General features: G+C 35.6%; 1 protein-coding gene and 1 long non-coding RNA gene across 12 annotated transcripts in view; one reads left to right on the top strand and one right to left on the bottom strand.

Moving 5' to 3' along the window:
- Positions 1 to 6,842, top strand: part of LOC122221938 — a 46,631-nt gene extending 39,789 nt beyond the window's left edge. Inside the window, exon 6 of one of the 2 annotated variants that reach the window (XR_006203523.1) lies at positions 6,707 to 6,842. This is a non-coding gene — a long non-coding RNA (uncharacterized LOC122221938). Of the gene's footprint in view, positions 1 to 1,766; positions 1,836 to 6,706 lie in introns of those variants that run through there. The other variant, XR_006203524.1, reaches the window with a different exon arrangement.
- HERC1 (HECT and RLD domain containing E3 ubiquitin protein ligase family member 1) overlaps positions 1 to 22,520 on the bottom strand; it is a 186,294-nt gene that overhangs the window by 94,824 nt on the left and 68,950 nt on the right. For all 10 annotated transcript variants that reach the window (XM_042941773.1, XM_042941772.1, XM_042941782.1 and 7 more), the window contains 10 exons: positions 20,106 to 20,231; positions 18,787 to 19,008; positions 14,843 to 14,995; positions 14,585 to 14,717; positions 12,597 to 12,788; positions 9,630 to 9,851; positions 7,395 to 7,568; positions 4,103 to 4,217; positions 3,894 to 4,014; positions 1,830 to 2,001 (listed from right to left, as the gene is read on the bottom strand). In XM_042941773.1, coding sequence (XP_042797707.1) covers positions 1,830 to 2,001; positions 3,894 to 4,014; positions 4,103 to 4,217; positions 7,395 to 7,568; positions 9,630 to 9,851; positions 12,597 to 12,788; positions 14,585 to 14,717; positions 14,843 to 14,995; positions 18,787 to 19,008; positions 20,106 to 20,231 — 1,630 coding nt within the window. The remainder of the gene's footprint in view (positions 1 to 1,829; positions 2,002 to 3,893; positions 4,015 to 4,102; positions 4,218 to 7,394; positions 7,569 to 9,629; positions 9,852 to 12,596; positions 12,789 to 14,584; positions 14,718 to 14,842; positions 14,996 to 18,786; positions 19,009 to 20,105; positions 20,232 to 22,520) is intronic.

Genomic DNA, 22,520 nt, shown 5'->3' with positions numbered 1-22,520 from the left:
TTAAAATAACTATTTCTGAAATGTTTATGACCTTCGTATGAAAAATGTCAGGTTACAAAAGAAACAAAATTTAAGTTGCATGAGTTAAGAATAGCCCCCCTTCCCTCTCTAAAGTCTATGTAATTCCTGACATCTATACTCCATTGTATCTCAAACACATTAAAAAAGTAAAACCACTAAAGGTCTTTGCTGAAACTGAATATGATAACAATATACAGCCAAGACTGCTTCAGAAAATCAAGTGGCATCACCAAGAATGTCCATCTAATACCAGCCCTTCCCAATTCACAAGTGTAAAAAAACAATGAGTTTAGTGAGATTCTGATGCAGTGGCAGATACTTCACAACAGGAAAATAATTTTTTGTTCAAATTTGGAGTGAAGACAGTATTCTTTATGGGGCACCCAAGCAGAAAATTTGGATAAATACTAGATTCATCTGTTCATACAGAAGTATAAACTTTAAAAATGGCTTTCATATGTGTATTTTATAGAATTATTACATAATATTTTCATTATGCTGTTTGAAGTCTCATTTCTGTAAAAACCAAAGCAACAAACTCAGTACAAAGCTTGAAATCAGTTAAAGTAATTAAGAGAAGGGTCACTGGAACTTTGGGCAGATCTCATTCGATTTCCAGCTGCTACTAATCTGGCCCTAGGCATAACTTTTGCCTCCTTAAATCTCAGTTTGCCCATCTTTAAGATAAATACCAGAATTCATCTCATTAGACTATTGTAAGGATTATCCATCTATGTGAAGCATATGACCCAGTGCCCAGCACATAACACAGGTGCTCAAAAACCGTAGCTGATTTAAAATTATTACTCCCCAGTGACTATTATGCTTTCTTTTACTATAATTGAAGGTTACAGTTTGTTACCATGTTTTCCCCTTTGGCCTTTGTTTTCCAGAATTTTTAAACTAAGTTTTAAGTTCAACTGCAAAAGTCCCTTCAGCCTAGGTTTTTAAAATATAATTATTCTCCCTCCCCATCTCCAATCCCTTTTCTCCTCGTTTTTTAAAGTAGTTTCTGGTTTTGAGCCACCTCCATATATCATTTTTACAACTATGCAAAACACAAATTGATAATAAAATGTCAAATTGATTAATACACAGAGATAATCCCAATACCAAATGCATAGCTAGCCATAATGTTTCAGTCTATAAAGTGAATATACATTTTAACTTGAAATAGCCAAATCACTCAAAAGATACTAACACATGTTTAAAAGCTTTGGTATTTCCTTTTAAACATCTAAATGATTACAATAGTTTTCTATTGTAGCCTTGAAATATACAAGTATGGAAAGTGTTATAATCACCCAGCCAACAGAATTCTCATGCATATTCTTGCTCTCTACTGACAATGGCAGTGTAGTCAGTGGGTGAAATTTATAATTTTAAAAGTGTGACATATAAAAAATAACTAGGCTCTCCTAGTAAGTGCTGGAAGAGGCTCTCTTCCTCACCACACAGAGGGGCCAGGCCAATGGACAAATTGGTACCCTCCAAAACAAACTCTGTATGACCTTATCCAATCACTCATGGGCATTATTGCATGCATAAGACTCAGTGGAACAGTTACTGGTTCTAAAAGCCTGCTTTCAGAGCTTTTCAGCCCCAAACATGCAATCCAATAGCTTCAAAATGGAAGCACAGTTTTTAAGAGCTGAAACATTAGCTAATGTAAATTCAGATCACCAGGAGAATATCAGATCCTTACAGAAAAACTACAGAGAAATGTTTGCCCTTCTCTTCTCCAGTCAGTTCCCCTACCATGAAGAATGCCACGATGTGGATCTGTTAATTAAGAAGGGTGAACTCACTGCCAGCTGTCATCACTTCATGTTCCCGTTCTTCTTCTTCATCCTCCGGCTCGGGATGCCCCTCTTCCCGGTCTCGCTCAGCCTGTTCTTCCATTTCAGCTTCTTCATCAATGGTCCGGGTAAACGAATGCTCCTGAGGATCAACATCTGCAGAGTCCTGGTTTTCCGAGATCTGAAAGAAACCATCAAAGCTACACTGAATATAGTTTTCAAAACTCTGAAAAACTTCATCAAAACTTTGACTTTTTGATCATGGAAAATATTGCTAAAACCAACAACACATGAATTTTACTACAAAAATCCAAAAGATACACTGAATAAATCTGAAAAGATCAGAAACAATGTATGTACACAAAATATGTACAGAGACACCTATATGCTCTTTCCCTCAGTATTTTGATTAGAATGTCATGCTATAAGTGAATTTGAATTTATACTGCTACTCAGCTATAAACTCTTACAGAACTGCAACTTAAAATGAGCTGAGTATAAAACCAAACATAAAAGGTAATTTAAGAACAGAATTTATATACCATTCAGTCTCCTTCAAGCTGTGTATGCTATTACTACTCTGTATAAATGTTTAATAATTCTAATTTAAAATTGTATTTTCCAGACTTTTTTCAGAGAAGGACACCTATGCTCTACTCTTAGCAAATTTCAATTTATAAACAGTACTGTTTTTAATTTTTTTAAATTTCTTTACTTTCCCCTGAAGAAACCACAAATTAGAAATCTGATAAGAACAATGTTAATTTTATTTCCCAGTGGTTAAGCTAACTAGCAGTCATCTAGAGGACAGAGTCCTTACAACAAAAGTTAAGAGTGTCACAAATGCCATAACAGTATGCAACATTTCTCCCACAGACTTTAGTATAAAGTGCAAGTGAAAAAATTTAATGATCTTCTCAGATGCATAATAAAAGTTTTTTTGTGATTGATAGCCAGTAAATAATTCAAGAATTTCACAGAGATGGGGATACTGAGCAGTCAGTCAGACTCATATAATACATTAAAAAGTCATTTATTGCCATAATATGTAAGTTTCAAATCTGAGCCTCAACAAAACAGCACATTAATACATTTCCTGGACTTTCCAGGTCACTAATAGATTCACAAATGTTAAATCAGTGCATGCCAAAATTCTATAGAATTCTATTATATATTATAATAGAAATTATACAGAATTCTATAATACAAATGCAGAGACAGAGTTTGGTTTTTAAAATCTAAGATCTCAGTAACAGGATGCAATTCATCTAATGTATAAAGTTTCAAAGTAAGCATTTCTGAAGCTGAAGTACTATCCAGGCTTATAATTTATAGGAGGATCATGTTATCAGGATTACCCAGCACTTTAAAAATCGCCTATTTTTGCTGCAAGAATAACTTCTGGAGTAATCTTTAAGAAAAGGTTTCAATCTTTACCACCAGTGGTGGACAACTGTAATCATGATAAGGCTTTCTTCCTTATGTTCAGCTAACAGTGATTTTCCATTCAGTTGTTACCTTTTGGTGCTGCCTATGCCTTCTAGTAAAAGAAACACCCTTACTTCCTCTTCTACATGGAAGCTTTTTAAGTATTGTTAAGGCAGCTATCATGTGACTCTCTTCTGTTTTCATTTCCCTAGGCTAAATGTTTTTGACACTTTCAGTTTTTATATAAGATGACTTTCAGACCTTTCACCAATCCAAGGTAGCTTTTGTTAATGTCCCTCATAAACTACGGCACCCCAAATTAAAAGGATAATTCAAATGTGGTCTGATCAGCACAAAATAAAGGAATAATATTTCATATGATTTGGACACCTCAATTTATTCTTACTTATACAGCCTATGAATATACAAACTTTCTTAGCAGCCATATTACTTGATAAATGTGGTGTTAAATAAACCCCAAATTTTTTACTCATCCAATTTCTTCACTATAAAAAGAAGTATGTACTTGATATTTACTGAATATCTGCAATGATCAAGGCACATTTTTTCCCCTCACATAAACCAATAAGGAGCTATCTCTCATAGCTTGCAGAAAAACAGAAATTGACTGATTTCCAACTTTACCCATCTGTCTCGTGATGATGACCTGGTCTGAATAAGTTCAAGGTTCTTGCAAGCAAGTAAACGACTTCGAACTTTGTACACACAACGGTACACTTCTGACAAGCTTTTACCAGGCTGATATCTAAATAAAGAACCAAAATAGAAAAGTTACCTAATTTCTAACATCATGAGAGCAAATATTTGTCTGAGGATAGTTTTAAGTTACTTGCCGGCTTTCTCCACATGCTTGGCTAAGTAAATTTGTATGTTTCAGAAGGGCTGCAAGAACAAATCTAGACACAGTGTCCAAGAGTGACTCGTTGCTTAAAGTTGCACTGTCCCAATCTGAAAACAAAAATGATTCATTAACATTTAAAAGGGCTCAGAAAACAGTTCAGAGATAATTTTAATAGCTTTAGTAATCCAACAGGAGAATGTTATCATTTCCTAAACGTTAACAAATGCACCTACTAGGTCCTATATACTGTTCTGTGTGCTAGGGATATAGCAGTCAACAAAACTAAGTCCCTGATCTCACAGAATTTATATTCTAGTTGGGGGGGTGGGAGACACCAATAAATATAAACATTAATATGACAGGAAAGTGCTATGGAGAAAAATAAAGCAGGGCAAAGAGAACAGGGAGTACCATACTATTTCATACAGGCTAGTTTGCAAAGATCTCTGATAAGGTACAGGTGAGTAGAGATGTAGACAAAATCGGGAAAGGTACCACAGAGAAATAGTGTCCCCTCAGAAAAAAACTAGTGTAGAGGCCCTGAGGTGGGTTCAAGGAGGCCAGTGTGGCCAGAACAAAGTGTGCACACATAAGTTGTAGGAGACGTTAGAAAGTTGGCTGGAGACTAGATCACACAGGGCCTGCAGGCCACTGCAAGTCCTTTAGATTTTACTATAAGGGAAACAGGAAGCACCATTAGAAGGCTTTGAGTGGAAATACAATATGATCTGATTTGTGTTTTAAAAGGCCAACTATAACTGCTGAGTGGTGAACCAGATATGGACTGCAACAGCAGTACTGCAGTAACTCAAGTGAGGAATGATGGTGACTCAGACCAGAGCAGTAGCAGTGGAGGTAGGAAGAAGTGGTCAGATTCCAAAAGCGTTTTGAAGGCAGAGTTGACAGGATTTGTTGATGGATCAGATGTGCGAATACAAGAAGTCAAAGTTGACTAGAAATGTACTTAGACTGTGGCTGATTTACTCAGACAGCCAGACTACAGAAAGAACGCTTTGGGGAAATAAGGAGCTGAAATCAGGAGTATGGTTTTGAATACTGTCTATTAAGCATCCTAGTAGAGATATTGTGTAAACTAGTCAAGTGTGAATATATGTGGTATTTGAAGCCATTAAGTAGATACTGTGAATACAAAAATGAAATGAAATGAAGTGGGTAAGAAACGAAACAACAATGGACACAGATGAGTACGTGCAATAGAAAACCAAAATCACAGCATCAGATGATGAGAACTAGGCAGATGCTTTCTTTAATTCCACGTTAGCATACTAATGCTGTACTTTAAAAATGTAGTACATGCAGTAGATTCCAAATAGGGGTGGGAGCTTTACTGTCCACTAGACTTTTAATTTGACAGATTTACCAAGCTACTTAAAAATAAAACCAAACAAAAAACACCCATGGAAAATATCATGCCCCAAGTCAACATTATTTGTTCTTAATCCCTTCTTAAAACTCCTATCTCAAGAGATAAAATTTTTTATCTTGGTTTTGTAGTCATTTCTGTAGGCTTCGGTAAAAACTAAGTTCAGACTTACCTATTTCACAGGTAAAAAAAAAAACAAAACCCTGACAATATAAACATGCATGATTTTAAAAAAATCTTATAGGCCAAAGCAAATCTTAAACGATAGACTCTATTACATAAAAAATTTTCCACATTAAGTTCTTGAGAAATCATCTGTTCCAAGGGAATGCTTGCTATTCTGACAGCTGCTACGACTTAAAATCAAACAATGACCCATATCAAGGACTCTAATGCTCAACTTAAAATGCAAACTATAGACCCTCTGCTGTGTTTCCAATTTAGCAAGAGATTATCCTCCTATAACAATTTGTAAAGTAATGGGTTCTTTTCTTCATTAAAGTTATGGTCATTTCATATCAAACACTACAGAACGTTTCCACTATTCAGGTATAAAGTCTAAGCTACAGTGTACAAGCAGATCCACAAAGGGAGCCATACAATGAGTTTTTATTCATCTTATGTTTATATCTTGTTTTTAAAAGTTCTAGCTGCAGGGGTGCCTGGGTGGCTCAGCTGGTTGAGCGTCTGACTTCAGCCCAGGTCATGATCTCGCAGTTTGTGAGTTCAAGCCTCCCATCAGGCTCTGTGCTGACAGCTCAGAGCCTGGAGCCTGCTTCCAATTCTGTGTCTCCCTCTCTCTCTCTGCCCCTCCCCTGCTCACGCTCTGTCTCTCTCTGTCTCTCAATAATAAACATTAAAAAAAAAAAAAATTCTAACTGCAATTAACAAGTGATATGATAAAAAAAAAAAAACCCTAACTGAACATTCCAAGCAAATGATGCAAATATGAGAGAATATCAGAAAATACAACTTAGAAAGTAAATTTTTTTCCTCCTCCATTACCATACTTTTCCACTTCTGCTTGGAGTCAACACAATACAGAATGAATAAGTAAAATGAATAAACTGGATGAAATTAAACTTTCAAAGGTATCATATCTAATGGTGTTTTAAAGATGTAAACAATATGCACCTCATTTCATGTTTATTACACAAAATGAAAGGCAATAAAAGGTAAAAAATGTATTTACTTTTACCATTTTTATCACAGAAGGAAGACAATTCAAAGAATAGGGGGAAACTAAAGATATGATAAGAAAAAACACCCAGAGAAAGACAACTTATGGACATGGGATTCTGAACAATCAAGGTCATTATTAAAAAGGAAAGCATGGGAACTAAAAAGAAATCAGGTATACCTTTTGAAAACTTGTATATAAGGTTAATTTCATTTATCAAATAATATTAGAAATTGAAGTAACACTACATACTTGCATGGCACTTTACTACTGTACTCAATAGTCCATCTTATTTCAAATCGGTATCTTCACTAGCACTCTGTAGTGGGCAAATGTTTTACAGAGAAGGAAAATGACCAGGCTTAGACTTCTACATATACCGCTTTTTAGTTCTTACCCTAGGGCTTACAAAGGGAAGAGATTCATTAACAGGCTCTTAAACTAGGTCTATTTACACTGCAGGGATCCTGCAGTAAAATGTTTGCCTCTGTATTTATCTTTTATATAAATCTCAATTTTCCCATAGTAGGTTTGCTAAAATGCATGCCTAGAATATTTTCCACAAAGAAGAAAAAGAAACTTATGTTTAATGTTATTTGTAAAATACTTTTTTCTATAAAAAATAAGGTGATTCCTGTGATTTTCTATTGATACGTATCACACATATTTTAGTATCACAAGCTATCTCCATATTTACCAACTTCATCCCCTTCATCTTACCTTTACTAACAGCATAATCCTGCATGCTGATCCAAAGACTTCGAGCAGGCTCTTTTGAACAACCCAATGCCAAGTCTACATAGACAGCAATTTCAGGCCGCAGTTTATAATCAAAAGGCTTCTGTTCTTCATTTCCCGAAAGAGCTACTTCTAGCAGGCAACTCATACATTTATCTAAAAAGAATTATTCAAATTATCAATTTTAAACCTGAATAATTATGGTGCTACAAATAAAATCTCAGCACTTTTATTTAATCCATATGAAATCATACCTTTCAAACCATTTTAAGTAGATGCTACAAAGGTACAGTCCTTTAACATTTCTCAATGGGAGGTAGTATCACCTTCTAAATCACAGCCAGAAGGATGTGTGACCACAACATCCAGGGAGGAGTTGTGGCATTTTGGTAGGCAGGGGTCAGGGAGGCTAAATGTCCTACATGTGCAGGTCCTGTAGAACTCTTTTGTTCAAAATGGAAGGATATCCTCACTGAGAAATATGGGAACACAGGGAAAGGGACTAGACAATAACTTAATCTTTTTTTCTAGAATTAAGGGAAAATAATCAGTTAAGTACCATTCAAGAGAGGGCAAAGATACCATGAACAATTTCTCTACTGATATTTACATTTGCTCAAGTGGTTCCTAACCTTTTAATGGGACATTTTGGCATTCAGAATTCATTTCCCATTTAAAAAAATAGCTAAAATGATAGGTTTGGGACTAATACCAAAAGTCAATGTAACCCACAATAGAACTGAATTACCATATATTTACAATTTTACAAAGGACAGTAACCTTTTCCTAATACATGGAAGTATTTTTTTAAAGTGTATTTAGAGAGAAAGTGTAAATGGGGGAGGGGCAGAGAGAAAGAGAGAGAGAGAGAGAGAGAGAGAGAGAGAGAGAATGAATGAATCCCAAGTAGGCTCCGCACTGTCAACATAGAGCTCAATGCAGGCCTTGAGTTCACAAACTGTGAGATCACGACCTGAGCCAAAGTCAAATGCTTAACTGAGGGAGCCACCCAGTCATCCCTGCAAGTATTTAAACATAAAATGTAACTAACTGACTAAAGTAAATGTAACAGAAATATGAGGAAGGTAGAGATAAAGATATTTTTGTCCTCAGGAGGACATTTGCAACTACCATAGAATTAAACACTAACAGCACTGGAAACATATTTACAATGTTAAACATCCCTTGAAAAACCATGATTTTACTTTTCTTGGTACAACTGTATCCTAAGTACCCGTCTAGCATCATCAGCCATGGCTAGAATCACTATCTGGTTCATAATTGACATGATGAATAGATACTCTATTTGGAAAAGGGAGAAAATCTTAAACTGCTCTTCTCAATCCCACTCCCCAACCCTCCAAAATCCAAAGCAGAATATGGGAATTTTGACTTGATTTCTATCTATTGTTTTCCCTCTCGGTTGAGATCCTCTTAGATGGAGATTTCTCTTAGACTTTCCTTCTTGGACACTGAGTCTCTTTCTCTCATCAGAGGAACAATGAATTTGAGGTCAGTAAGACCACATAAGCTGTCTAATCAACTCCTTTTATGGATCAAAGTTAGAGACCCAGAGAGACTAAAGGATCAATCCTAAATAAAACAACTAGATCATCTGTTCAGGAACTGGAGAGGTCATCATGTTCTGATAGTCTGAGAGCTACCCTACCAGCAAAGTAGACAAATGGGAGATGAGGCAGGAAATAGAAACCCCAAAAGGTCCATAAATGGGGAGGAAAAAATGAGGAATTACACAAGGTAGCATCAGCATCAAAGTAGACAGGTTGCAGTGGGGGGGAGGTGGAGAGAAGGGACTGCCATTCACATCTGAGAGGTGTTTGAAAACTGAGTCATGGAAACTTTATAGAGCTTTACATTCTATGAAACAGTTTCATAACCTCCAACCCCCAGAACACAATAATCAAAGCATTTTCCCATTTTTATGAATTAAATGACTTTGCTCAAAATGAGTGATAAGTAATAACAGAGTGGAACCAGACCTACATTGTCCTAGTTTGGAGGCTCTTTTCACTATACAATGCTGCAGGATTTTACTTTTTCTGAAGGCTCTAAATTACAAATCTCAGATCCCCCACCCAGCTAATGTTTCATTTGTTTGCTATCAGTTCTTTATTCAGCAAACCCAGAATAAGAGAAAGCTCCAATGGAGGTACAAACACAAGCATGTATTTTAAACGTTATAGAGAAATACATTACCTAGCTGAGGGGTGTCCATTTCTACACCATCACTAAAAAGTGGTGTTTTCATCCAATATGCGGTGTCCTGTTCCTCTGGAGACACAGGGGAGCCCTGAAGCATACCACCAAGACACCGCCCAATAAGGAGAGCAATCGTTCTTTCCAGATCCACAAGCCACACCCAGGACTGAGCTGGCTGAGGTAACGGCATGCCGGCAGGATCAATCAGTTCTGGTCCTCCTGAAGACAAAATCATTAATAACTGTGTCTTATCTGGTATTCAAGAGTCTCAATCTTTCTCATTTCTATTGCACTGCAGTAAGATATTGAAGCAAATTAATTTTATATTGAAAATATAAATTATAACACTTTCTGTATTTATTCTCTTCACTAGGCTAATTTAAATATATTCTAATAAGTTTGCCATCAAATAAAAACTTCCTTCGTAAAGTTACTAATTTTAAGATAAATATTAAAACAGTATAAGACAAAAATATCCCAAGGGATTGTTTTCCTACTTTTAATTATCCATATCAAATTTCACCATACAAGTGAGTACCTGAGGCAGCTCATCCCTCCAAAATTGATACAAGAGTTGTTTTAGTAAAATGACAATAAATTTTTTTTTGAGAGAGAGAGAGAGAGAGAGTGTGTATGCACACAACCAGGGAAAGGGAAGAAGGAGAAGGAGGGAGAGACTCCTAAGTTTTAATGGCCCGAATTGAGAACTGTCTGGTACTGAAATCCACACCCATGCTTTCTTACTATCATCTGTTTTTAAAAGCTCTTCACTTAAAAAAGAAAAACTGCACTTAGCCATTAAGAACAGATGTCAATGAAATCCTTAAAGAAAAACAAAAAAGATCAACAAATCCAAAAGCTTGTTATTTGAAAAGACTGATAAAATGGACAAACCTCTAACATAATTAATCCAGAAATAAAAGATGGCATAAATTTAAAAATTAGAAATAAAAAATAGGATGTAACCACAGACACAATAGAGATTTTTAAAAACCATCAATGAGCGGGGCACATGGGTGGCTTGGTCAGTTAAGTGTCTGACTCTTGACTTTGGCTCAGGTCATGATCTCACAAGTTTGAGTTTGAGCCCTGCATCAGGCTCTGTGCTGACAGTACGGAGCCTGATTGGGATTCCGTTCCCCTCTCTCTGCCCCTCCCCCGCTTGCTCGCTCTCTCGCTCTCTCTCTCTCTCAAAATAAATTTAAAATACTTTAAAGAAGCCATTAATTTCCACTACTGTAAATCTGTTATTTGGCATTATTTAGCAGATTATTTGCCAAAGCCACAATATATCTAAATGTGGGGAATAATAAAGAAACAAACAAAGAAAGCAAGCAAGAAAGAAGCCATTAATGAGTATTATGAACAATTTTATGCCAATATATCTGAAACACAACAAAATTATATTTTCTAGAAAAATATCAACTCCCAATTTTAGAAGAAACAAAAAGCTAGATGACAACAATAACCACTAAGGAAAGAAAATTAATAGTCAAAGTCTATCCATATGCCAGAGCCAGGTAGTTTTATAGATAAAGTCTTCTAAAGCTTCAAAAAGAGAGAACCTCTATTTTATACTAATTATCTCAGAGAAAAGAGAAAAAAGGGAAGACTCCAAACAGATGCTATGAGATTAGTATAACTGTGGTAGTAAATGACACAAAGAATGGGAAATCATAGAAAAATATCAGTTATGAGAATACAGATGCAGAAATCTAAAATAAATGACACCTAACTCACCTAATACAAACAGATGAATCTTAACAAGTTCTGATATGCTTTAGGAAAACAAGAGTAAAACCTGGAATAGTTCCATATAAAGCCTAATCAACACTGTGCTACAGTTGTAACCTTGATACTCAACTTCACCTAACTCTAGTTGGTACAGAACCGTACAATGCTAAAGTAAGATAGGCCTTCAGTGTCATCTTGTCCAATCCCAATCCTTCCAGAAGAAACCAAGGTTTAAGAAATTATAAGCAACTTGCCCAAGATCATACAACCAAGTCACTAGTTTTATGCCTTAGTCCAGGATTCTTTCTAATAAAACATGTGGCCTCACTTAAACTTGAAAGGTTTTTAAGACTTCAATAATCAAACTCCTTTGATGACCTTATGATAGACTTCAATGGAAAAATGGCGTTAATGTTTTCTAGACATGGTACTTTAAGCTATATCCAACTGAATGAAATCATCAATATTTTATAAATTGGAGTGAATTCACGTGCCATGCCTAAAATCAGAATGCTGTATGTATGTATGTGTATATATACATAGGCATGCACACACGCACTATATATGTGTATATATATGTATATATATATATACACGTGTAAATATATATATGTATACGTATATGTATATATATGTGTGTATATATGTATATGTATGTATGTACGTATGTATATATACGTATATATATATTCTATCAGGTGCCTTAAAAAAAAACCCACGCACAATAAAGATAGATTCTCATTTTTTACATTCAGTTATCTATATATCCAACCAAAATATAAAATATTTTACTGTCAAATAGAGATTTAAAACTAAAGATTCTCTTCATTTAAGAAATAAAATTTTCTAATCAAATCAATCCATTGATTTTAAAATGTGTCATCACGCTGCTGACTGAACTATGAAAGAATGCTTTCTTATTATCCGATGTAAAATATGTCCTAATTTCAACCATGTCAAAATTTGAAAAAAACGTGTCTCAGAATCAATGAAATACACTATTGAAACCTGATGACCATATAAAGACCCTATTTATGCACTGTTACATATGAGCACCTTTCTTAAATTTTCCCATTTCAGCTGCCCTTTAGACTGCAAGTTCCTACACCATAACAACCTTACCCTTTGATTACATAAAACACCCAAGTGACAGATATGATTTACCTGATGCGTGCAAGAAGAAGAACTTTTCTCAAAAGCATTATTTATTGTTTTACACTCCTTACTTACCATGAAGAGGCCACTGTAACTCTTGGTCTTCTAAAAGAGCGGCAGCTGGCAGGAGTCTGTTAAGGCAATCAAGAGGTGGCAACAAGTCGAGGAGGTAACTCAAGAGAGGCCGTGCCACTGACACAGGGAGCAACAGTAGGGAGTTAACAATCTGGCAGAGCATACTCCCTGCAGCTGAGACGTATATCACATCTATGAAAGGTAAGAAATTCAACATGGATCAATTGTTTCAAACAAACTTTAAAAAGAAAAAACCTAAGAAATACTATTTTAGCTTAAAACAGGGGCACACTAATTCAGTAATTCTTTGTCAAACATCTATGTGGCAGCTGATGTGGTATTAGTATTTGCTCACTTTCAGAAAGTACCACCAGCAGAAACTTTGTGGGAAAACACACATATCCTTGTGCCAACACATTCAAAAGATTAAAGCTGCTTCCCTTAAAATGCATTATGAATTTCTCATTCACAAGTTTATCCTCATTTTCAGATTTACTCAAGAAATATTCATTGACTACAACACACAAGGCACTGTTCTAGGTGAAAAGGAGACAGCCGTGAACAAAGAACTAAAAACTCCTACCCTCATGATACTTACATTCTATGTGTTTTATTTTTTATTTTATTTATGTTATGTTTTGAGAGAGAGAAAGAGAGAGGGCTTGTGCAAGAGTGGGGGAGGGGAAGAGAGAGCGAGACAGAATCTTAAGCAGTGCAGAACCTGATGTGGGGCTCGATCCCACAACCCTGGGATCATGACCTAAGCCAAAATTAAGAGTTGGAGACGCTCAACCGACTGAGCCACCCAGGTGCCCCTCTATGTTTTTTAAAACGAATTTACTTTTCTTGAAAAAATCAAGGTCACTTCAAAGCATCTGTCTTTTCATCTGTATTGGTTTTAAATTAATTTTATTTCAATATTTCATCGTATTTGGGGGCAGGGAGGATCATCAGAGATGAGCTCTGTTTGAACAAATTTTAAATACCTATGGAACAACAAAATGGAGGTGTCCAGAAAACAATGGTTTTAGTTTCTTTCTTTCTTTTGTCAGTTGGGGAAATTCAGAAATAAGGTGGTTGTGAAGAGACATACTGAATTTTAGTTGCCTTTGAGACAACCAAGAAGAGACACCCAGTAGATAACTACAAAAGGCTTTAATAGTGTGAAAAAGGAATTCTCAGCCAGATGCAGACACAGGAATCAACATATAGTCAAAGAAAATGGGACCAGATAAGATCAGTTAGGGAGAAAAGAGGGTTGAAGGCAAAATTCAGAGAGTCTTAAACATTAAAGGGCATGTCCAAGAGAGAGGAACTTATAGGAACCAAGTGGAAAAAAGCAAACAGAGTGACAGAGTAAAAAGATGATTGTGACTACAAAGAAACCAAGAAAAAAGAAAGCATTGCCAGGAGGAAAGTGGAACACTTGGCATATGCTGAAGAAAGGTAAAGAAACAGCAAATAAAAATTCACTTTATGCCATTTAAAATTAATCTTTTTGAGTATGTATAATCCAACGCCTTTAAATTAGGGCTCTTCTGGGGGTGCCTGGGTGGCTCAGTGGGTTAAGTGTCTGACGCTTAATTTTGGTTCAGGTCATGATCTCATAGTTTTGAGATCAATCCCCAAGTCAGCCACCACGCTGGGCATGGAGCCTGCTTAAGATTTTCTCTCTCCCTTTCCTTCTGCCTCTCCCCCACTTGCTCTGGCATGCTCTCATTCACATGCACTCTTTCTCAAAAAAATTAAAAAATTTAAAAACAATAAATTAGGGCTCTTTCATGCCAATTAACATCTTTTAAGATCAGTCATATCAATCACTATTACCATCACCCCCAAACCAAAATCAAAAGGATCTTCAATAGGAAGGAGATTCAAGATCATTCCTATTCCATTCAGAGGTTTCAGGCTCCCTTAAGGCTTTGGAAAGGCTAAGAATTCTTGCTTTACAATCACTGATTAAATGTCAAATCTAGTACCAAACACACCTCTTAATTTTTCTCCAACACTGCCATTCCAAGGACTTTCTTTGAGCAAATTTGCCGAACGTGAATAAATATCTGTGGCATGAGGCAACAAGAGCTGAAGGTGTTTATGAAGCAATGCCACGCTGCTTGAGTTCTAGGGGAGAAAAGTTCCTATATTACTACTGTAAAACATTCAAGGTACAGAAATATCATAGTTACCCAAATATCTGAGTTTCAAGGTCCCTGAGAGATCATCATAAAAGGCAAAGAATCACATACCTCACTAATGTTATTGATATGACAAAATGCCAGCAGTTGTTTTTGCAGTGAACACAGGAGTTCATGAAGATGAGCAGGCTGACTGTTTTCCGAAGATGATGTTCCAAGTAGAAATTTATCACTATTCTTTTCTAGCTCTCCAAATGCTTGATCCTAAGATGATACATAAAAGAAGATTAAATCCAAAGTACTTAAAAATAAAAGTAATGTCCTACCATAAATGATTGACTTAAGAAGCCACTGTCTCCTTTCTCCCGTTATCAATCTTTAAATCTTTGCACTATTGTTCTTAGCTATTAGATAGCAAGATTTGTCAAGCAATTTCAATTTGTTTTACTGTTTAAACAAAAGTAATGCACGTTTCACCACAGAAACTTTGAAAATTGAGAAAACCATGTAAGATCCACAGACAACATATTTCAACATTTTAATGCTGTTGCTTTCCATACCTCTTGTGTAAAAAGTTTTGTTTCCACATACCGTGAAAAGACACAAATGAACACTTGAACACAATTATTCAAAATTAAATTAGGTTATGATTATAAAAGAAATAAATGATTTCAATTATACTTAAAAAATAGGCAGGAAAAAAAAGAAGTGGACTAAAGAGACATAACAACTAAATATAGTGTGATCCTGGATTGGGAGAAGGGGTTGCTATAAAGCACATTATTGCGACACTTATACAAATCTGAATATGGATTGTATATTAGATAATAGTTCTGTATCAATGTTAAATTTTATGAATTCAGTAATTGTTCTGCTGTTATGCAAAAGAATACCCTTCTTAAGAAATACATGCTTACGTGCTTAAGAAGAGCCAGGAGGGCATTTATAACTTACTCTCAAACTATTTAGAAAGATAGAGAGATAGATAGATAGATAGATAGATAGATAGATAGATAGATAGATAGATGAAGCTAATTTAGCTAAAGGGTAGAAGGGATTCTTTGATTCTTGAAACTCTTATGTAAGTTTTAAATTAGTTCAAGCTAAAAATATTTTTTTAAAAATTGTTCCTGTAGAGGTGCGTGGGTGGCTCAGTCAGTTAAGCATCTAACTTTGGCTCATGGTCCATGGGTTCAAACCCCACATCAGGCTCTGCGCTGACAGCTCAGAGCCTAGAGCCTGCTTCGGATTCTATGTCTCCCTCTCTCTGCCCCTCCCCTGCTCACACTGTCTCCGTCTCTCTCTCAAAAATAAACATTAAAAAATAAATAAATAAATAGATAAATAAATAAATAACTGTTCTTGTAAAAAATTTAGAAAATACCAAAACTGTATTTTAAAAAATAAGTTATAATTACCATTTAGCCAACCCAAAGAAAACTCACTATTAATATTTTTTAGTGTATTTCTTTCCTGATTTTTGTGACCGTTTCATTTTTTTCACAATACTGCATATTCTATGTTTAGACTTCTCTTTTCCAGCAGATTCACAAATATTTTGTTTTCAGAAGCCATGGTTATATAAATTTTAAAAGTCATAATATTCCCTTGAGCATATATACCGTAATTTACCTACCCATTTTAGATATTTAAGTTGTTTCCAGGTTTTATTTTTTATAATCATGTGATGAACATCTTTATGCATGAAGTATGGTTGATGTTTACAATATCCAAGACAGAATCTCAGAACATTTTAAGGCTCTTGCTATATAAGCACCATTATAAGCTGCCAAATAAGCACTGCTATAGACTGAATGTTTGTGTCCCCTCAAAATTCATACATTGAAACCCAATCCTCAATGTGGTGGTATTTGGAGACGGGGCCTTTGGGAAGGGATTAGTGCCCGTATGAAAAAGACCCCAGAGAGCTCCATTGTGTGAGGACACAGCAAGAAGATGGCTATCTATGAACCAAGAAGCTAGTCGCATCAAATTTGCCAGCACCTCTGTAACAGTGAGAAATAAATATGTTGTTTAAAAGTCACCCAGTCTATGGATGACTACGGTATTCTGTTACAGCAGCCCAAAGAGACAAGCACCACCATTTTAAAATCTTGGGAACATGACAAATTTGGACAAATAATTTAGGACTGTAGCCCAAAATCACTTAATATTTTATTTCCATTTCCATATAACATACATATCAACCCCACCCCTAATGAAATTAGAAAGGCACTACTTAATTTATTTTCACTTGTTAATTTTATTTTTAATTATAGTAAAATACATACAACATCAAATTTATCATCTTAACCATTTTTGAATGTGCAGTTCAGTAGTGTCCAATGCGTTCACATCATTGTGGCATGTGCCACGTTTAATTATATAAATGCAAGATTGTATTTTCCTTTGTAAAAAGACCAAATAAGGGACACCTGGGTGGCTCAGTTGGTTAAGCATCCAACTCTTGATTTCAGCTCGGGTCATGATCTCACAGTTCTTTACTTTGAGAGAGAGAGAGAGAGAGAGAGAGAGAGAGAGAGAGACCGACCCAAGTAGGCTCCATGCACTGCCAAGGACTCTGTCTCTCTCTCTCCTCCTGTCTCTTCCCCTCTCTCTCTCTGCCCCTCCCCCACATGCTCTCTCTCATAAATAAATAAACATTAAAAAAAAGAACAAATAAAAGCATTAAGAAATCTCTAGTCAAAGAGGGTAGATTCTGGCCTAAAGTACATGTAACAGCTATACAGGAACTGCCCTAAGGATATATAACTAATTACCTGGCAGCAGCTTCTACAGCTGAAGGCAAAACTATTAAATCACAGTAACTGGAGGGTGTTTTCTTCCAAAGGACAAGCACACCAAACTATATTTCTGGTGTTAAGAATCCCATGGGCTTCACACTTGACAGTGACAGCCAGTTGACTTTAAGAGAAAGGCACTACTTTAATGCAGCATAAATATCCCTTACAACTTTGGAAAAAATGTTCTGTCAATAACAAATGGATATACCATGACACTGTTCCCATTCCACGTGCAGCCAAACATCAGATCAAATTTACATTCTTAAATCTGAAAGAAAATTATATAAGCTCAATTGTCACTCTGACTTAGCCACCTTTTAATGTGGACAGAATAGAACACTAAGACTTGCACAGAAGAATATACAGACCCGACCCTTCAGGGGCATAGGAGACAATATGAAACAATATATGAACTATTCAAAGTTAAGTCATACAGTACACGTAACTCTGAGATCTAAGGATATGCAGTTATAATTACATGGTTAAATAGGGTTATTTGGTAAGGCTTCCTTGAAGAAATCACAGATTAGTAGAGGAAGCTGGAGACAGACATGTCTCCATGTCATGTCCATGAGCTCAGAGGAGCGGTGTGTAAGCCAAATGATGAAGTGCCTGAAGGGGTTTTAATTTAATACAATGAGGTTATTTAATACGACTAGGTTATTCCAGCAGTAAGATGCAGAGACCAGCAACAGTGACAATAACTACAACACTGGTATTAGCATTAGGTCATGATAGTGTGGGTCAGAACCAACAGAAATGGCGGGGGGCAGGGGGAGATGGATCTAAGAAATACTTAAGAATTAACTGCATCCTAACACAGGGAAAACTATAGCATCTACTGTCTTCTACTGACCAGCTATTCTTAGTAAGTACCAACCACATTGTAACTATAGGAGTATATATTATTCCCGTCCTCACTATTTTTCTTTTGCAAAATGCTTTTGACTATTTTTATGTTTATTCTTGTACACTAACATCAGAAAAAATTGGTAAAATTCTAAAATAAATCTTTTTGGAATTCTCAATTACAAGTCATTTGGCTTCTACAGTATTTCAGAAGATCTGACACATGTTTTCCCCCTTTGGGGGAGTGAAGTCCAGAGTTTTATTCATTTCATACATATTTAAATGTCAAAATACCTTAACCTGAAGCCATCCCTATCGCCTCCAAAAAAACAACAAACAATAAACAACCAAAAAACCCCAAGCTTTATTCTTTTTTTACTACAAAGAAAAAGAGCAACTTACTGTATAAAATCCTAAATTTCTTAAGAGAGTTTTCATCAAAATTTCAGCCAGATGAGTGTCTGGATGGCAGCTCTGAGTGCCATAAGGTTGATCTGACAGGTTTCCATAGCCAGTACAAACAGAAGAGAGGTCAGCAGCATCAGAAGGTGAGCTATAGCCAAGTAAGGAAGCTACATGGGTATGATCTTGTAAACTTGTCAGAATGATATCCAGTTGCATTCTCTAAAGAAAAATATTTTCATCCATGAAATAGGTACAAATAGTTTAAAATGCATTTAAAAAGAAAAAAAATTCCATTTAATATCCTGATATTTTAGGAAGCATGTATTTAAAAGAAAAGCTATCCCGGTGCCCAGATGACTCAGTCAGTTAAGTGTCCGACTCTTGATTTCAGCTCAGATCATGATCCACTGTTCGGGTTCTGTTCTGGCAGTATTGAGCATACTTGGGATCCCCTCTCTTTCTCCCTGCCCCTTCCCTACTCATACTCTCTTATTCAAAAATAAAATAAAACTTAAAAAAATTTTAAAAAAGAAAAGCTATCCCATTAATACAATTTTAAAAATGTAACTAATAATATTTTATTCCTTTTTACAATAATACATAATACCCAAACTCTAAGCAAAATGATATTCTCTGCATAATGATTTTAGTTAGCACTTTAAGAATAGGAAATGTTACCAGATAAATTACACTACACATTGTTCTACAGAATTATCAATGTAACTATTTATTCTAATATTTCAAATGAATCAACTGAAATCTAAACTAGTAAAAAATACTCACTGGAGTCATCGGTGGATTATACTGCCAGTAAGAACCACTTTTTCCCTGAAATCTACAACTCTACAATTGATTGTTCTACTTGAGTTGAGCAAAATGTACTTATTTTAATGTATATAATATTAATAATGTAATATTAAAAATGGAAATAAGCATATTTATATCCTCAAATATATTTTCACAGTCATCTTTTAGTTTTTATATAAGAAATTTCACATAACATTCTGGGCATGGAACCAACAGTAGCACATGACCTTGATTTCAACTCAACACATTATAAAATGTCTCTGGCTTGACAATATAAGTAACAAATTTTGAAATTTTAATAACTAGCCCCAAATCATTTAATAAATTATCATTTGCTTCACCTTCATTAGAATTCTGGGAACTCTTCCAGCAGAAAACATTAAATATTAGGATTTACTAGACCCATCAAGAATTATTCCACGAACACATGGCAATTGATTAGCTTTATTTCCCTCTATTTTTGTGTGTGTGATATTACTGGTTTACTCAGATACAGTGTAAAGGCTCACCTGTCCTTTAGATAAGCTTTCCCATCTATCAGGTCCTTGGGGCAAAAGAGAATGAAGTAACTCCATACGTTCTCGTAATGGTGGTAATAGCATGGTTGCTCCCACTGACAGAGTTTCAATTACCACCTAGTATCAAAAAAGAAAAGTGTATTTATTGACCTAGTCCTTATCTTTTTAAAAGAAATACATGAAAAATAAAATGCACTGATTATTAGGATCACAAAAGTCTAAAGAAAGTAGATCACAGAAGTCTGAAAAAGTGACATGAAAAAAGAAAGCATGCAAGTCCTTTAGAGGTCTTTAAGTAAACTAGGATACATATTTTGAATTTGCCACTAAGAGCTAATCATCATCCAACAAATATTTAGTATTGACTTTTTAGTTCAGGTCCTGGTAAGGCTCTTTGCAAAGTGCTGTAGACACAAGTGAACAAGACAGACAAAAGCCTTGCTTTCATAAGCATACAGTCTAATGGGAAAGAGATCCTGAGCAAGTTTTTACAAGTGTGAAAGGAGTCACATAGGGAAAGTACAAACTTGAATCACACACACACGTAATTAACATGGCCTATGGGCTCATGGAAGGTCTCCCTGAGGATTAGCCATTTAGGTTAAGAATTTTTTTTTAATTTTTTCTTAATGTTTGTTTATTTTGAGAGAGAGAGAGAGAGAGAAGGAAAACACATGCACATGTGAGTGGGAGAGAGGCAGAGAGAGGGAGACAGAATCCAAAGTAGGCTCCAGGCTCTGAGCTGTCAGCACAGAGCCTGACTCAAGGCTCGAACCCGTGAGCTGTGAGATCATAACTTGAGCTAAAGTTGGACGCTTAATTGACTGAGCCACCCAGGCGCCCTGAGGTTAAGAATTTTAAAATGAGAAGAACTTAACCCAACAAATGTTCAGGTAGCTATAAAGACTAGCTACAGGGGCGCCTGGGTGGTTCAGTCGGTTAAGCGTCCAACTTCAGCTCAGGTCGTGATCTCGTGGTCCATGAGTTCGAGCCCCACGTCGGGCTCTGTGCTGACAGCTCAGAGCCTGGAGCCTGTTTCAGATTCTGTGTCTCCCTCTCTCTGACCCTCCCCCGTTCATGCTCTGTCTCTCTCTGTCTCAAAAATAAAGGTTAAAAAAATTTTTTTTTTTTTTAAAAAAAGAATAGCTACATTATCTTAGGCCTCATAATTTCTCAGGGCTATAGCTTCTTTATCAGTAAAATGAGGGTGTTGGACAAGAAAAAATAAACACTTGAAGATTAAGCGCTCTTATAAATTTAAAATACAAAAGAAGAAATTTAAAAAACCTGACTAGAAGAGTTAGAATATAAAATTAAATTCCTCATAAAGTAGAGGGGAAAAAATGGAAAACAGGAAAGAAAACCAAAGAAAAATTATGAGGACTTGTCCAGGATGTCTAGTAACCTAAATAATAAGGGGTTCCAGAGAGACAGAAAACAATGAAGAGGAAATCAATACACAATATACTTCAAGATAATTTCTTAAAACTGAAGGCGATGAGTTTCAAAATTAAAAAGGTCCACCCAAGTATAAACTGATCCACATCAACTGAAACATGAGAACACAAAGGACAAACAGAATTTGCTATAAAACCCATAGAGAAAACAGATTTCTATACAAAGGATAAAAATTTGAATGCATTTTTTTCTGAACAATAACACTGAAAACTAGAAGACAATGACTTCTACAAGAGAATGAATTCTTACAGGAAAATGATTTAGATCAGAATACTACACTCTCAACTATTCGTGAAAATATTCAACTCACAAACTACTTCATTTTGAGGACATTTTCAAAGAATATTTTTCCTGTCTACCCTCTCTCAGAAGCTACTGACGGATATAGAAACCCAGCAGACAACGCCCTAACCAACTGACCAAGGTCAAAATCTCCAGTAGTAAGATATATCAGTACCATGAACCCCATGATGCGATGTACTAAGGACACATCATCATTTCTGTGGCATTCTTGTCAAAAATGTATAACCTCAGTCCAATCATAAGAAAACATAAGAGATAGATATTCAATAAAATAACTGACCAATATTCAAAAATTGTCTAGGTCATGAAAGACAAGGAAAAAATGAGGAAAAAACAGTGCAGAAGACTAAGGAGAAACATCAACTCTAATATGGGGTACTGAATGTGATTCCTGCAAAAGAATAAGGTCATTGGTGGGAAAATGATAAAATTTCTAATAAGCTGTTTAGGGTAATGAATAGTATTAAACCAATATTATTTTCTTGGTTTTGATAATTGTATTGTGGTTATGTATGGTATTAGCATGAAGCTAAGTGAGAAAACCATATTTTATGCAACTTTTCCTGAAGTCAACAAATGGCTCAAAATAAAGCATTTAAAAAGAAACAAAAAAGAGCAGCAACAATGATTATTGCTACAAATGGA

Source organism: Panthera leo, chromosome B3 (genome assembly GCF_018350215.1).
Source record: "Panthera leo isolate Ple1 chromosome B3, P.leo_Ple1_pat1.1, whole genome shotgun sequence".
In the NCBI taxonomy this organism is placed as follows: domain Eukaryota; kingdom Metazoa; phylum Chordata; class Mammalia; order Carnivora; family Felidae; genus Panthera; species Panthera leo.
Note: the sequence above shows the minus strand (reverse complement) of the source record. Positions and strands in the feature narration are given on the sequence as shown.